General features: G+C 38.8%; 1 protein-coding gene across 1 annotated transcript in view; it reads right to left on the reverse strand.

Annotated features, from left to right (window-relative positions):
• LOC140226539 (26S proteasome non-ATPase regulatory subunit 2-like) overlaps positions 1–14,756 on the reverse strand; it is a 57,954-nt gene that overhangs the window by 25,060 nt on the left and 18,138 nt on the right. Inside the window, exon 9 of the mRNA XM_072306989.1 lies at positions 470–622. Within this exon, the coding sequence (XP_072163090.1) occupies positions 470–622 (153 nt within the window). The remainder of the gene's footprint in view (positions 1–469; positions 623–14,756) is intronic.

Here is a 14,756-nt window from a genome sequence, read left to right on the forward strand (position 1 = left end):
CATCAAAATTGAATCGTGAATTGGTACCAAATTTTGGCAGATAAAAGCTTGTGTTTTTCACTCAAATTGTAAACATTTAATAAAATTATATCCACGCTTTTGTAAGATAAATGAGTTCAACCTGTGCCAAACAATTTTTCTTGAGCAAAACATTTGCAGTGAAATTCAGAGTTGCCAATTTAATGATTGACAAGCCGATCATTTTGCAGTAGTTCAATTCCCCCAGGACACTATTGCCCGAATTCACAATGGTACTTGGAATCTAGTCCATGGATTATACAATATAATGAGTTAATGTGCGTCGAAGATTGCATTACACACCAATAGACCTCCAAATATGAACATGCGCCAAGTTGCACATGTATGTGAAAGGTATCCCTATTTCATGCTCACTTTATTTCAGTGGATTAGATTTAAACTTCCTTTGTGAATTTGGCCTAATGGGTTTATATAGGTCACCAAATCTCACCGTGCTCCTTGTTTTTGTAGATCCACTTGTTCCCGTCCTCAGTCAGCAGCTTGTCCTGGCCGAACGCGGCATTGACCAGCCCGTTGACGAAGGACGCCGCCAGGTTCTGCCTCGCCGAGTCTACCTGTGACCCGCTGGGTGCAAATGACGGCCCTGTTTGAAAGAAATAAAAGTATTGAATTAAAAACATTAATAATAATAATAATAATAATTAATAATGATAATAATAATAATAATAATATAATAATAATGACAATAATAATAATAACAATAATAGAAAACGCCCTACACATCATGCTCAAACACAGCAAAAAAATACTTTACATGTAAGTTGAATAATAAAACAAACTAGATATATCGCTACGGCGACTGATATGCCTCCGCCATAATGCATGGTTCTCCTAGTAGGTCTCTAGTACAATGTCTTGACAATGTGTGATGACAGTTTCAAACAATTGGCAAAATATTAAAATGACAGGTTTGACACAAATGTGCTGAATGTTCACTTTCCTAGAACTAGGTTCAATTGGATGAATGATTAAAATGTCAGAGTGCAGGTATTTGGGGAACTGATGATTTTTACTTGACTTTTGACCCTTTTATAAGTTTATGCATTGAGTAATTTTTCAAGGTATTGAGAAAAAGTATAATTTCAGTATCAAATGGGAAAATAGCATTATCTAAACCTGGCCTTTGACCTTTGACCTCACAGTTCCAAAGAGAATCACTGTTAGGTTGAACATGCATAAATGGGCATATCCACAGTAATGGGGTACATTTCAAAGACACTAGGTAATCGTATGTTTCCAATGTGAATAACCCACCAAACACTTTAGCACTGTATAAAGCTCACCTAAGAGAGATAACTTTGTCCAGATTTTGCTCCAAGCAAGCTATCTTTAAAGATTTATTAAAAAAAACATAGAAATAGTGAACGTATGTAACAGGTGGACAGACATTTGTGTACTAATGCATGACAGTCAAATTAAATACCTTATATGGTAAATGAGCTTTTCTTTACTAAAACAACTGATATGGATAAGAAGATACAATATCACCCCCAAAATTTATTTTAACTGTGCACTATAGTACACTTGTAGAAAAAACTAACGTATGTAACATGTGGACAGACGTGGACGTTACATTTTTGTCCGTCCATGTTACATACGTTCAGCCTAAACTCTAGAAATGTACCTTAAAGGTAGGGGATACCTTTTACAGACCTCTCAAAATGCAGAAAAACATTAAATATGAACCTCAGGGGACTTGTTTAGGCCACTGCTGAGAAATTTGGAAGTCAACAGTTATCTACAATTTTAATAATGCACGAAACTCAACTACTCAGTAGTTCTGTGTGTCAGCCACACTTAAGCCTTTTTGTTGCAGTCTTCTGTATTTTTTATCTATAAACACAAATCTAAAAGTATAAGAGCTGATGTAATAACATATAGAGTGTGTGGCAAGAATGTATATAGAAATGTTTGTAAGTTTTGATGAACTTTCTTCACAAAATATGTGTATTTTTACAATACTGCAGAGATTTAAGGTGATTAAGTTTGATTAGCCCTAATTCAAAAATTAAACATAATTAAGACTTAAAACTTTCAGGATATGTAGCCCACATATATGAGAGACAGTGGAGATAAAATCATATGAAACCTTACATTTTTCATGTATATTTTAAACAATATGCCTTAAAAATTGGCCATTTTAGGACACCAAATTTGTGACATGATTAGTACCCCTAAGATCAGATGCATCATACTCAACTAAATTATATATTTCTATAAGTGTTTTTGACTGATCTTATTCCAGAACATGCCTATTTGGAATGACATGTAAAGAAAATCCTGTTAATAAACCTTTTTCATTCCTAAAATGCCATTATAAACAGTGCGTAACGCGTGTTACGCTTGGTGTCCACGCGACAACCGTTACACAGAGATCCTAGAAAAGGTTGATCGGAATTCTGAAAATCAATGCATTTTTGCTGTTTTAATGAGCTCAATGGGGGATGAAAAATATGTGACTTTTGTTCCAAAATATTTACATCTTTATGTCAAAATTAACAATGGTAAATCAGCAATTTTTTGGTGTCCAATGTAACCACCGTTACACATGAAGATTTGATCTTTTATTTTGTACATTTCCAATACTATTTACTGGCCTTTCTGATTTTTCTGAGTTCCTTTCCAGGATAGGTATCCAAAAGAAAAGAATATAAATTATATAAAATATTTGGGAAGAAACTATTTGCCTCTTTCTCTTTAGTGTCCAATCGCGACGCGCGTTGCGACACGCGTTATGCATATTTGGAAAATGCCTAAATAAGTACAAACAGTAAAATTCTGCACTGTTATCACAATACATTAGTTACATTATTAACAAATCAAGTTTATAAATATTTTGTGATCAACAATATGTGTTTAAAATTATTTTCAATATTCTATGTAACGGTTGTTACATAGGACACCAAGCATTTTCAATGGATTTCCCTATAGGAATGTACACAAAATAACATTTTTCTGATTTAATTTTTTACAGAGCTTTTTTGTGCACTATCTCTCTGTACAACCCTGAATATCAAGAAGTCACTATTCATTAAAATGAAGCTTATTTTGAGGTCATTCTAGTGGAATCTAATTTGTAGTACAATGTCACACTTTTGGTTGCAGTATTGTAAAAATACACATATATACATGATGTCCCCAGACACACATGCAGTGCATGGGTCTGCAAAGGTAGCCTAGTAATGTACTGGAATTTACGGTGAGCCCCGAAAAAAATTCAATTCAAAATCTAACGGTCAATAAAAATGTACTAAATGTTACCTTCCACTTTCAATACTTTATGGGAGTTTCTAAAATGATACTCTCTTCAACATACCACTGTATTTATACAACTATTCATTTAAGGCATGCAAATGGGATTCCCTACCTTTAATGCACAGGTAATTTGATTTCTGTGGATGATGTTATCTCTTATCATCCATATCAGTTCATTTAGTAAAGAAAGGATCATTTTCCATGGAAGATACTTAATTTGACTGTCATACATTAGTACACCAATGTCTGTCCACCTGTTACATACATTCACATGAAATTTTCATCTTCAATTTGGAAAAAAAAAAAAAAATATATATATAAGTGACTCATTTAAAGAAACAAATATTCAGGAATCACTTAACCCTATTCTAACTGGGCTATTTGAGACCAAGTTTTTACTGAGGGGGGGTCAATTTGACCCCCCCTTCAGATCTCGGCCGCCAATCGCGCGATCACCGCAAAATTTTGCCTGAAGATAGAGCTGGATGTCAACTACAAGATTACATGGTCATACAATAGAAAAATATTGCCTTTCTATTTTTAATAAAATAATTATACAAATTTGTGCATGAAATCATATTTTCACCTATAACTCCATTAAAAAGACTGGAGGATTGCTAAATTTTTGTGTCAGAATTCCTCAAGACACATCAAACAATTTGCGTGTAAAAAGAATAGCACAATCGAAATCAATTTCTTTTGTATTTTATTGTTTTGTTAATTTCTTATGTATTTTATTGTTTTTTCGACCTTTTGTTTTCTATTGTTTTTTGGCCAAAATTTGTTGCAGGCACTTTTTCAGGCTTATCTACACTAGAATTGATTAGTTTTAATGGTTAAAAGTTGAAATAATCTAATTCATATCAGTTTAACCAAAAAACACAATTTGCATTGGATTTGCACACGATATCATGAATTTGAGCTGTTTTTTGGTTAACATGCATATGCAAAACATTACGTAACTTCAAAACGGTGCACCCGGACGTCGCGAATTTGGTCTCAAAATATGCGGGAGACTTCAATGAAAAAAGTCGTGAAACGACGCGGCAAAATCTTTGCGCGTTGCGAAATCGTGGCGCGAAACGTCGAGGGGGGGGTCAATTTGACCCCCCCCCCTCCCCCCAGTTAGAACAGGGTTAAAGCCATTGTATTTCATTTAGAATGTAAAGCACTGTGGATATGTCCGAAACACCAAATGTAACATTGGTGGGTCCCATTACCTTGGATATGCCCAAATATGTAAGTTTCATGATGATACCTTGAGTTACTTTTGAGATATGGAGGAAAAAGTGCAATTCAGCACTTTCACTTGACCTTTGACCTTTTGATCTTTGACCTTTTGGCAAGAAACCTCCCACAGAACATGTATACATCAAGTTTAAAAAAAAAAAAAAAAAAAAAAACCTTCATTCATTGCATAAATATTAAGGAAAGTAGTGATACACTACGCGCAATAGAAAACGCCCGACGAAAGTGCGTCCAAATTTCGTCCCAACGCTTTTAGCGTTGTTGATTTCGCCTGGGACGTTTTCAACGCTTTTTGCGTCCAGACTTCATGGACGGATTTTGGACGAATTCAACAAATTCAACGAAATCCCCGAACGCTTTTCCGAAGCTGTGGACGCTTTCAACGCTTTCAATGCTTTCAACCCTTTGTACGCGCGATCACACACACAGCTACAGTGTATACAAAGTTAGCTCTAATCGCGAATCGCTAGCTCTTCTTTCGTCGAAGTTCTCTAGGTTTCCCGTCCATTTCTCTCATTTTCTCTCTTTTGCTTCAGTATCATTGTATCCCTTTCTTTTCAGAGTACAATCATACTTCTGAGAGTGTTTTTTTCTCATTTTTATTAAGTGATTACCCTGTTTGCCACAATTTGGGGTGAGTTTTTGTTCGAGTGTTTGTTGAGTTTTTCGATTGAACGATGTGTCGATTATCTTCGTGTGTGCGAGAATATCGTATGGTTGAGGGGTCTAGATATCGCGCACGAAAATTTGAAATGCTCTTATAATAGAAGTTATTTCATAATCGTACCTGAATTTCTCAATGAATATCACGAAAATGCAGAAAAATCACCTCCCAGAATCTCCTGATGATACGATGACGGAGTAGTGCGCTGTCGCTGTTTGTATGTCGGACTTTTTTTTATGCGTTCAATTTCTCGGGGTATGTAAAGATCGCGCAGCTGCCCTCTGTAGTTTCATGCGTGAAAGTGTCTGCCCCTCTGCGGCTGTAACGTGCTCCGGCTTTCGTAGAATATTTTTTCACTTGATATTAGATTTGTCCCTGTTAAGCAACAGCAGTTTTACCTAACTTGTGTATATTATTGTTATTATTATTATATGTGTTATTACTATTATTAGTATTATTATATGTGTTATTATTATTTATATTATTGTTATTATCATTATTATCATTATTACTATTATCACCACCACCATCATCGATCATCATAATCATCATCATTATCATTTTCATTTTTATTATTATCACTTCCACCACCATCATTTTATAATTCTTATTATCATTATTCTTATCATTGATATTTTCATAATCGTTAATGATTTTCATTTATAAAGTTTTCTTACAATATTTCTAATCACTTTAACCAATAAAATACACGTAATATAAAATGGGAAAAAGTAAAATATGAACATATATTTTGTGTGTGTGTGTGTGTGTGTGTGTGTTTGTGTGTGTGCTCACCCATTCGTCACCCTCTCATTTTCGTCACCCATTTGTCACACTCTCATCTAATTTGTTTTCTTCAGTATCATTATGGCCCTCCCCTGTCACAAATATATCACAAGTTAGCGCAAGAAATCACAAGCAAATTCACATTGAAATCACATTTCAACTTCGATAGACTGAAATATTCATTCCTTTGTAATATTATAATCGTGTTATAAAATTTGACTTAAAACAACATTTATTAACAGTATTTCAGCGTAGCTGGCAGTAGGACCTATACATTGTTCTTGTGTATGATGACGTCACGTGGTAAACGATCGATCGAACAATTTTAATTACGAATTCTATCGACTACGAACGAGACAAGCGAGACGACACTTCTAGGCTACAACGTTAGAACAGATTTTAAGGGAAGGTAGGTTTGTGCAAGGTGAACAAAATTGAAATTTAGTGGAAAATTTGTTGGAAATCAACATTTCTTACCTGCTTCCTTCTCATGTTGAGCGGTAAGTCAGGTATGTTTATTCCATGGGCGTATCGGCAAATTTTGCGCTTAGTCCTACGCGTAATATCGCTTGCTATACGCAGTTACGCTATGCGCGATCATTAGGTCCCTGCGCGAGACCTAGTACCCTTACTATACCCACTCGTTTGTTTCCGTGTAAGTATTTTTACCGTAAAAGTGTCTTCATCGTTCGTCTTCACGCATCGGGTTTTCACCCTAGTTTTCCTCATCGTAGTTTTCCACATCCATTTTTTTTTTTTTCCGGTGCAAGATACTCTGTGTATTTTCTGCTACGGTAAAATGCCATCGTCGATAGTTTTTGTGTATTCATCGTAGTTTTCCACCTCCATTTCATTTTTGTGTGCAAGATGTGTAGCTAGGTCTGCGATGTCTGAATCGTTTACAGATGTGTTTTGTGAGAGTATTAACCACGATGATTTTGAGGATTTTGAGGGTTTCGCTTTGGATGAGATTGACTGGAATGATAGTGATAATGATAATGATTCTACTATCTAGTGGTGTTGATATAAGAGCTCTTATGATAATGCAATTTATTTCGTGTGACCAACCATCATGACGTTGGCGATGACGAGTACGAAACGATGTATGTACAATGTAGGCCTGTATGATCTAAGACGAGAGTGACATTGACGACATGGCCTGGCCCTGGGGGCTGTTTTAGTGTTGCTCGCTCGATCGTGCACTGGAGTGGTCTAGAGACCTGCATTTTATTTTTTCACTTAATTGTATCCTTTTGCTTGTTCACTCTGGTTTACTGCTACCAAAATGTATGTCTCTGAAGAAACTCAACCAGAAGCTAGACAATATGTTTGCATCAGGTCCAAGTCTGTAAATTGCGATGTTCCTACTCCTATTGAACTCGAAATCCCATTTTCTTTGCTCTTTTTTCCACTGATAAATTATTTAGAACTGTACTGCATTTCAGATGAATTGCTTTTGCGTTATATCAAGAGCCTGCTGAGTAGGTGTTTCATTCTATCCTTTCAATTATCTTTCTATCACTTTCTTCTTTTGACCCTGGATGGAAAAAAAAAAACACCCTATCTTGCCATGTAAAGACAGAACACATGCCATCATGAAATATCATGACATTACGAAAGTAATAAAAGAAATAGTGTCATGCACCAACAGAACACCCGTCAGCACCGACATAACATCTGTCATACACCGACAAAACATTCTTGGATCAGCACCGAATGACTGCAACTGTTCACGCCATGTTTGCCAACTCCAACTCTCCTGTCCCCGAATGGACACTTTTATTCCACCCCACCCTGGTTTCACCAAGGCACATCACGGTTCTCCGTCACACCTCCCCCCAACAAGAGGAAAGTTATGAATGTAACTTTTCGACTACAAACACCTTCGTTGTAAGGCTTGCTTCACTGTTCTTGCTTACTACACGTATTAATTTAGTTTTGTGTTGTTTTCTTAAAACATCACCTGGCATACTACACATATAATTACTGATTTTGAGCCTTATCAGAATCAGTTCACTCCGGTATCATATTGTTCATCTTTAGAACAATTCATGAAACTTGACAAGCCCCCTACAAAACACGTAAATACACAAATCAACAGTCTACAGTAATACACATGTGAAACTGTTTTCAACGGGTGCACATGCGGGTGCACATAATCTGGAAAGATTACACCAAATGTAATCAATCATTTCTCCAGTAGTATCAACATTTTGACTGAGACTGTGCTTTCTGGTAGTCTCGACTGTAATTATATCCTCGCATACTTGACCAATAAACTTACATAACTTCAGGCATGAATAGTATTTTGTTTTTGGTAACACATACACTTCATCTTTAAATGTGAAAACCAAAAATACACTTTCTTCACGAAATTGTTCTGACTGTTGCAAAGATATGTCTGTTTTTCCAACACAAACTTTCACTGGAGTTTCACTGAATGTGGTAACAGCACACATTTCTTGATTATAACAAAATCGTATCTAAACACGTCAACACACGTGTACATCTACTCAATGTACTTGCTAATACATCTTATACTTATGTCAACTCTGCGTCATGCGTTAACCAAAACAGCAACAAAATTTTAACCATCGGATATTTCTTTTTGTCCCTTCACACATATGTACTGTCACGCGATAAGATGTTGTAATATATGTGCAAACTCTGGAAAATATCGAGATCATACTCGACACACAAATGTGACGCTGTCACTCTGTAACGAAATACATATACAGGTTATTAATTTACAAAAGTGACATTATAACATCTTGGCTTCTTTATGCCTCACCGTAACTCAACACTTTTTCATTTATACAAAACAACACAAATTCTTGTGTTTTAACACAAATGGTTGATATAAAACTCAAAATTTGATCAACAGTTTTCCTGTGACTGGCCGGTTGTGGTTTGCTATACTGTTTTTGCATTCGCTAACATTAACTCTGTAACGTATCGGTATACATACAAATCTGAATCCTTTGACTCTTTGGGGTACATTGAATGAAATCACAATACATGTAGAAGTGTGCAACTGAAGCACAACTTTCACCGTAATCTTACACACCACAGATATTGTATCCTGGCGCTTCCTGTAGTGTTGGGTTTTCAAAATATCTTACAATGCTTGGCGTGTAACACATCATGAAATTGTCAAGTAATATCTTCGTATAAAGACAGAATATTGTGTACTAGTACTTTCTCATACTTCCTAGCATCACTCACATATATATGTACTGTTTTCGCTTAAAACAAATATGATTAACACAAATACAATTTCTTCCTTCACAGATCCTTGGGAAAGGAAGAAAACTGAACGAAAATACATAAACACATGTATACTTTGTCATATACAAAAAAAAAAAATAACATCAGTTTCTTGTCTGTTTAAGTCCTGTTTGAAATGTTCAGCTTGATGTAGGTTTCACTGTAGATTTGATATTGTTATCGTTCGGCAACATTATCAGCGCGTGCACAGTTTCAAACTCGCGACAAAGCGTCTGCTAATTTGTTGTCCTTTCCTGCTATGTGCACAATTCTCAGTGGGTACGGTTGGAGAATCAAAATCCAACGGAAGAGACGCTGATTCTTGTGCTTGAAGCGTTCTAAGAATGTCAATGGGTTATGGTCAGCGTACACCACGATGTCTCTTCCACCGTCCAAATACGCTTCGAAATGTTGCACGGCTAGAACGACACTGAGGCATTCCTTCTCCACAGTTGAATACTTTTGCTGATGGCGATTCAGTTTTTTGGAGAAGAAACACACGGGTTTGCTGTGTCCGTTGTCGTCATCCTGAAGTAGCACGGCTCCTACTCCTCGGTCACTAGCATCCGTAGCTAGCTGGAAGCTCCTCTCGAAATTTGGTGCGATGAGCACGGGATCGTTCATGAGGACGGCCTTCAGCTTCTGGAACGCATCCTGGCAGCTCGCCGACCACTGGAACGTTGTACCCTTTTTCAACAGGTCCGTCAAGGGCACCGCCAACTGACTGAAATTGGGAACGAATCTCCGGTAGAATCCGCACATTTCCAAGAAGCGCTGAAGCTCCCGTTTGGATGCCGGCACTGGGAAGTCCACGATGGCTCGGACCTTGGCATCTCGTGGTGCGACGCTACCTCGGCCTACCTTGTGACCTAGGTAAGTCACACAAGCTTTCCCGAACTCGCATTTGGCCAGATTCACCACGAGTCCCGCATGTGACAACCTCTGGAACAGCTCTCGAAGATGAGCAACATGCTCCTCCCACGTATTGCTGAAAACCAACACATCGTCTATATAGACAACACAGTTATCATGACCAGCAATAACTCAATTCATCATCCGTTGAAAAGTTGCGGGGGAATTTTTCATCCCGAAGGGCATGACACGACACTGGTATAACCCGGAGGGCGTGACAAACGCCGAGATCTCTCTTGCATCTTTGTCTAATGGCACCTGCCAATACCCTTTCATCAAATCCAATTTGCTGACATACTCAGCACTTCCTACCCGATCAATACATTCCTCAATCAAAGGAAGCGGAAATGAATCAGTCTTGGTTATGGTATTGACCTTCCTGTAATCGATACAAAACCTGGACATTCCGTCTGCCTTTGGGACTAGCACTACTGGGGAACTCCAGTTTGAGTTACTAGGCTCTATGATTCCATTTGCAAGCATGAAATCTATCTCCCTATCAACCTGTTCTCTCTTAGCAGGATGAATCCGATATGGATGCTGCTTAATGGGTGCATTTTCACCAACATCTACTGTATGAACAGTATCTTTCGCACAGCCCAATTTATCACTGCAAACCTCCGGAAATTCCTGGAAGATGTCGACAACATCTTGCCTCTCCGAATCAGACAAATGATTGAGCAGTAACTCTGGATTTTCTAGTGCCTTTGAGTTCTCTACTCGCGGAATCATTCCTGACTTGAAACTCACACTCTGAGAATCTGGAGCATCAGATTCAAACTCTTCTGCACTTTTCTCAGCACTGTGTAGGACACTCTCACTCACAACTGCACCTACATCTTCTACCATCACACGGCTAAATAACTCCTCAAAAGCCGGAATAGGAATCAACGGCGCAGATCTATTGGCATGTTGTGGTTTTCCTACCACTTGACATTTACGACACGTTCGACAAAATTCAGACACATCCTTTCTCATCTTGGGCCAGAAGAAATGAGTTCTGATTCTACACAAAGTCTTCTTGACACCCATGTGTCCGGCCATTGGAATTTCATGTGCAAGACATAGAATTTCCTTTCGATACGGCGGAGGAACAAGTATCTGGTCGACAACCGTCCAGTCCTCATCTGCGGGACGATCTGGAGGACGCCATTTCCTCATCAAAACACCAGTCTTTACATAGAAACATTCTGGCACTCCCTTCGCCTCATCTACAGTCAATGCACTCTCTCTCAACTTCAACAATTCCTCATCTTCCATCTGTGCTTTGATTAAAGCCGGCTGACTGAACACACCTTCTTCCCAACTTTGTTCTCTTTCATCTTCACTAGTCACCTTTTCAAAGAATGTGTCACCAAGAGAAATTTCACTTTCAGACTCCTTTCTCTCACGCTCTGCTTCACTTGCTCGAAACCTTGTGATAGCACATGTTGGAAATACTTCTGGAAATTCATCGACAAGTTTTTCGCTTTCTTGCTCGTACACTGGGACTTCAGAAACAACCGGAAGGACACTCACTCGACCTCCTGCAAGGTCATTACCAAGCAAAAAGGAAACTCCATCCATAGGGAGAAATGGAACAATTCCCACAATCACTTCCCCTGAAATCAGTTCACTATTCAAATTCACTCGGAATAGAGGGACCGCCTGTGTTCCTCCGTTGACATCATGTATCAGTACTTTTCTACCCGTGTTACAGTCTATGGGCATACTCTTCACATCTCCTACCATGAGGGACTGTGTAGCTCCAGTATCACGAAGGATGACAACCGGTACTCTAAATTCAGCAATGGTTACTGTACCCTTGGAAATGAAGTCCTTGTACTTTTCATCCACACGACCACTTGAACATGTATCTGTCATTTTTGAGACACTGCTTTTCACAACATTTGGATGACTCTGTTCATCACTTACACTTGACTTAACAAAACCATTGGTGGCTGCTTGGTACTGTTTCTCTTTTGTTTCAGCATCTGAACTGTTCTGTGGACGTGTGTCTGCATGGACTAAACCATGTGTTGCTCTTTGCTTTTGTTTTTCTTTTGCTTCATTTTGTTCTAGCAATCGCCTACATTCAGACTTAATGTGACCAGTTTTCCCACAGAAAAAGCATCTCACTTCTTTGTATTGAGGCCGTGGCGATTTTGGTCGCTCTTTCTGTGATTCAGTCTTTACTTTATCCTTGCGTTCACTATGACTACTGTGCCACTTTTGAGTGTCAGGATTTCTCAACTGGTCAAACTTCCTCTTTCCTTCAGGACTTTTTGTTTTCACTTTATGTGTCAACTCATACTGGTCAGCGTTGACTGCTGCACTCTTTACATCATGCACTCTTCGATCTTCCAAATATGTTCTCAAATCTGGAGGTGTCGATTTCTTGAACTCCTCCATCAACACTATCTCTCTCAAATTGTCATAAGTGAGATCTACTTTCATTGATCGAACCCATCGATCAAACATAATTTCTTTTTCTCTCTGAAACTCTACGTAGGTCTGTCGCGAACCTCTCCTATATCCTCGAAACTTTTGCCTGTAAGCTTCTGGGACTAACTGATAGGCAAGAAGGACTGCTTCCTTAACTGTGTCATAGTTATTTGCCTCCTCATCCGAGAGAGCAGACACTACTGAATGTGCCTTGCCCGTGAGCTTTTGTTGTACTATCATAGACCAATATTTCTTCTCCCACTCCAAATTCCTGGCTATTCTCTCAAAGGAGAAAAAGAAAGAGTCTACATCCTCTTCATCAAAGCGGGGGACTGTGTTTGCCATTTTTGCAATATCGGGCGTCTTTGGTCTAGACATAATAACATTAGGCCTATCCCCTGGGACGCTACTGGCCTGTGCCTGAGTCAACTCAATTTGACGTCGCATTAACTCTTGTTCAAGCCTCAGATTTTCTGCCTTCATTTTTTCTTTTTCTAACTCCAATCTAGCCAGTTCTAGTTGTGTGGAATCAACCCTCATCTCACTAGGTCTAGTAATAGTAGTAGCACTTTGAGCAGTTTTTCTACCAGCACTCTCAATCTCATCTGTACTCTCACTCTGGTCTGTGTGTTCATTTTCTACACCACCCAGTTCAAGCTTCTTCACCAGAACTGCAAAGATTTCTTTCTTTCGACTACACTCTCTGATATCAGCATCTACATGAGTTGCAACTTCAATCAATTGGGCTTTCACTAACCCTCTCAATCTACCAAGAGTGACGTCTTTCACAAACTCTGCAGCATCGAACTTGGCTGCCATGATTATTCACATCTAGCTTTCCGACTAGATTTCAAGACTACGTCGCTAACGCAACTTCCTACAGTACACTCCACTGCGTACCGAACTACGAGAATAGTCTAAGCAATTCAGACCTGACAAACACTCGTATATCTCGAGGCCAACTTCCTCGTAAAGCCACATCTAACGATGCTAATCCAAATAACCAGAAAGTGACACACTAATCTGATAGAATGACATAACGGAAACGGTAATACGTACCCTTCCTTTCCAGCAATCAATGCTGCAACCCTGGTATTCAGCTAGCGAGAAGACCAGTACAAGTGCGCAAAACATACTCATCGCATCACTTCGCGAATCGCACTTCCATTCACAACCACTGCTAACGCAGCACCATTACACATACCGTGCAATGTCACGCAGTATACAATACCGCTACTACGAACGAACGACACTGTTACGTTCGCTACCCTGTGTACACATTTCACATGAGTGCGAACACTACACATATATGTACCTCCAACGGGCATCGATCACTACAACGATGTAACAAACACCGAAATACTACCAAAAGACGGCTTGTTTGTATGTTCATTTCCCGGACATGTTCCCCACATGTCATGCACCAACAGAACACCCGTCAGCACCGACATAACATCTGTCATACACCGACAAAACATTCTTGGATCAGCACCGAATGACTGCAACTGTTCACGCCATGTTTGCCAACTCCAACTCTCCTGTCCCCGAATGGACACTTTTATTCCACCCCACCCTGGTTTCACCAAGGCACATCACGGTTCTCCGTCACAAATAGGTAAGCGATGAAAATTCTTGTTTGTAAAATCATAAATCAAAGGTGATTTCATATGAACCAGCTCTTTGACATGTATTTATTTTGCCTATTGATACTTGCTTTGCAAGTATACATTTTCTCTCCCATGGACTTTGTGTCCCCCTTTTTTTATGCGCTTTAATGATTATTATTCTAATTTGTTTTGTCAATATCATCATTATTACTGTATTAATATTACCATACCTTGATATGGTTAATTGCATTTGTTGATTGACTCTCACTTTCATTTTGTTGCCTCCTCTTGGTACTTGTACAGATCCTTTCTAGGGCTTGCTGTTTGCTCACCCCCCCCCCCCCCCCTTTTGCTGTTGCTATTTCACTCTTTACCTTTCTTTATCTCTCTGTTGTTCCTTATCTTGTTTGATGTTGCCTCCATATTCATCCTTTTCCTTCAATGGTTGCCCCCTGGCCCTCACGGCGACCATTACTAACCTTCCCCTGCCTTTTGTCTGTCCATCCTCCTGCTCTAATCCCCTCCCTTTATAGTACCTGTTGGGCTCCTTGCCC

The sequence above is a fragment of the Diadema setosum genome, chromosome 3 (genome assembly GCF_964275005.1).
Source record: "Diadema setosum chromosome 3, eeDiaSeto1, whole genome shotgun sequence".
NCBI classification, from domain to species: domain Eukaryota; kingdom Metazoa; phylum Echinodermata; class Echinoidea; order Diadematoida; family Diadematidae; genus Diadema; species Diadema setosum.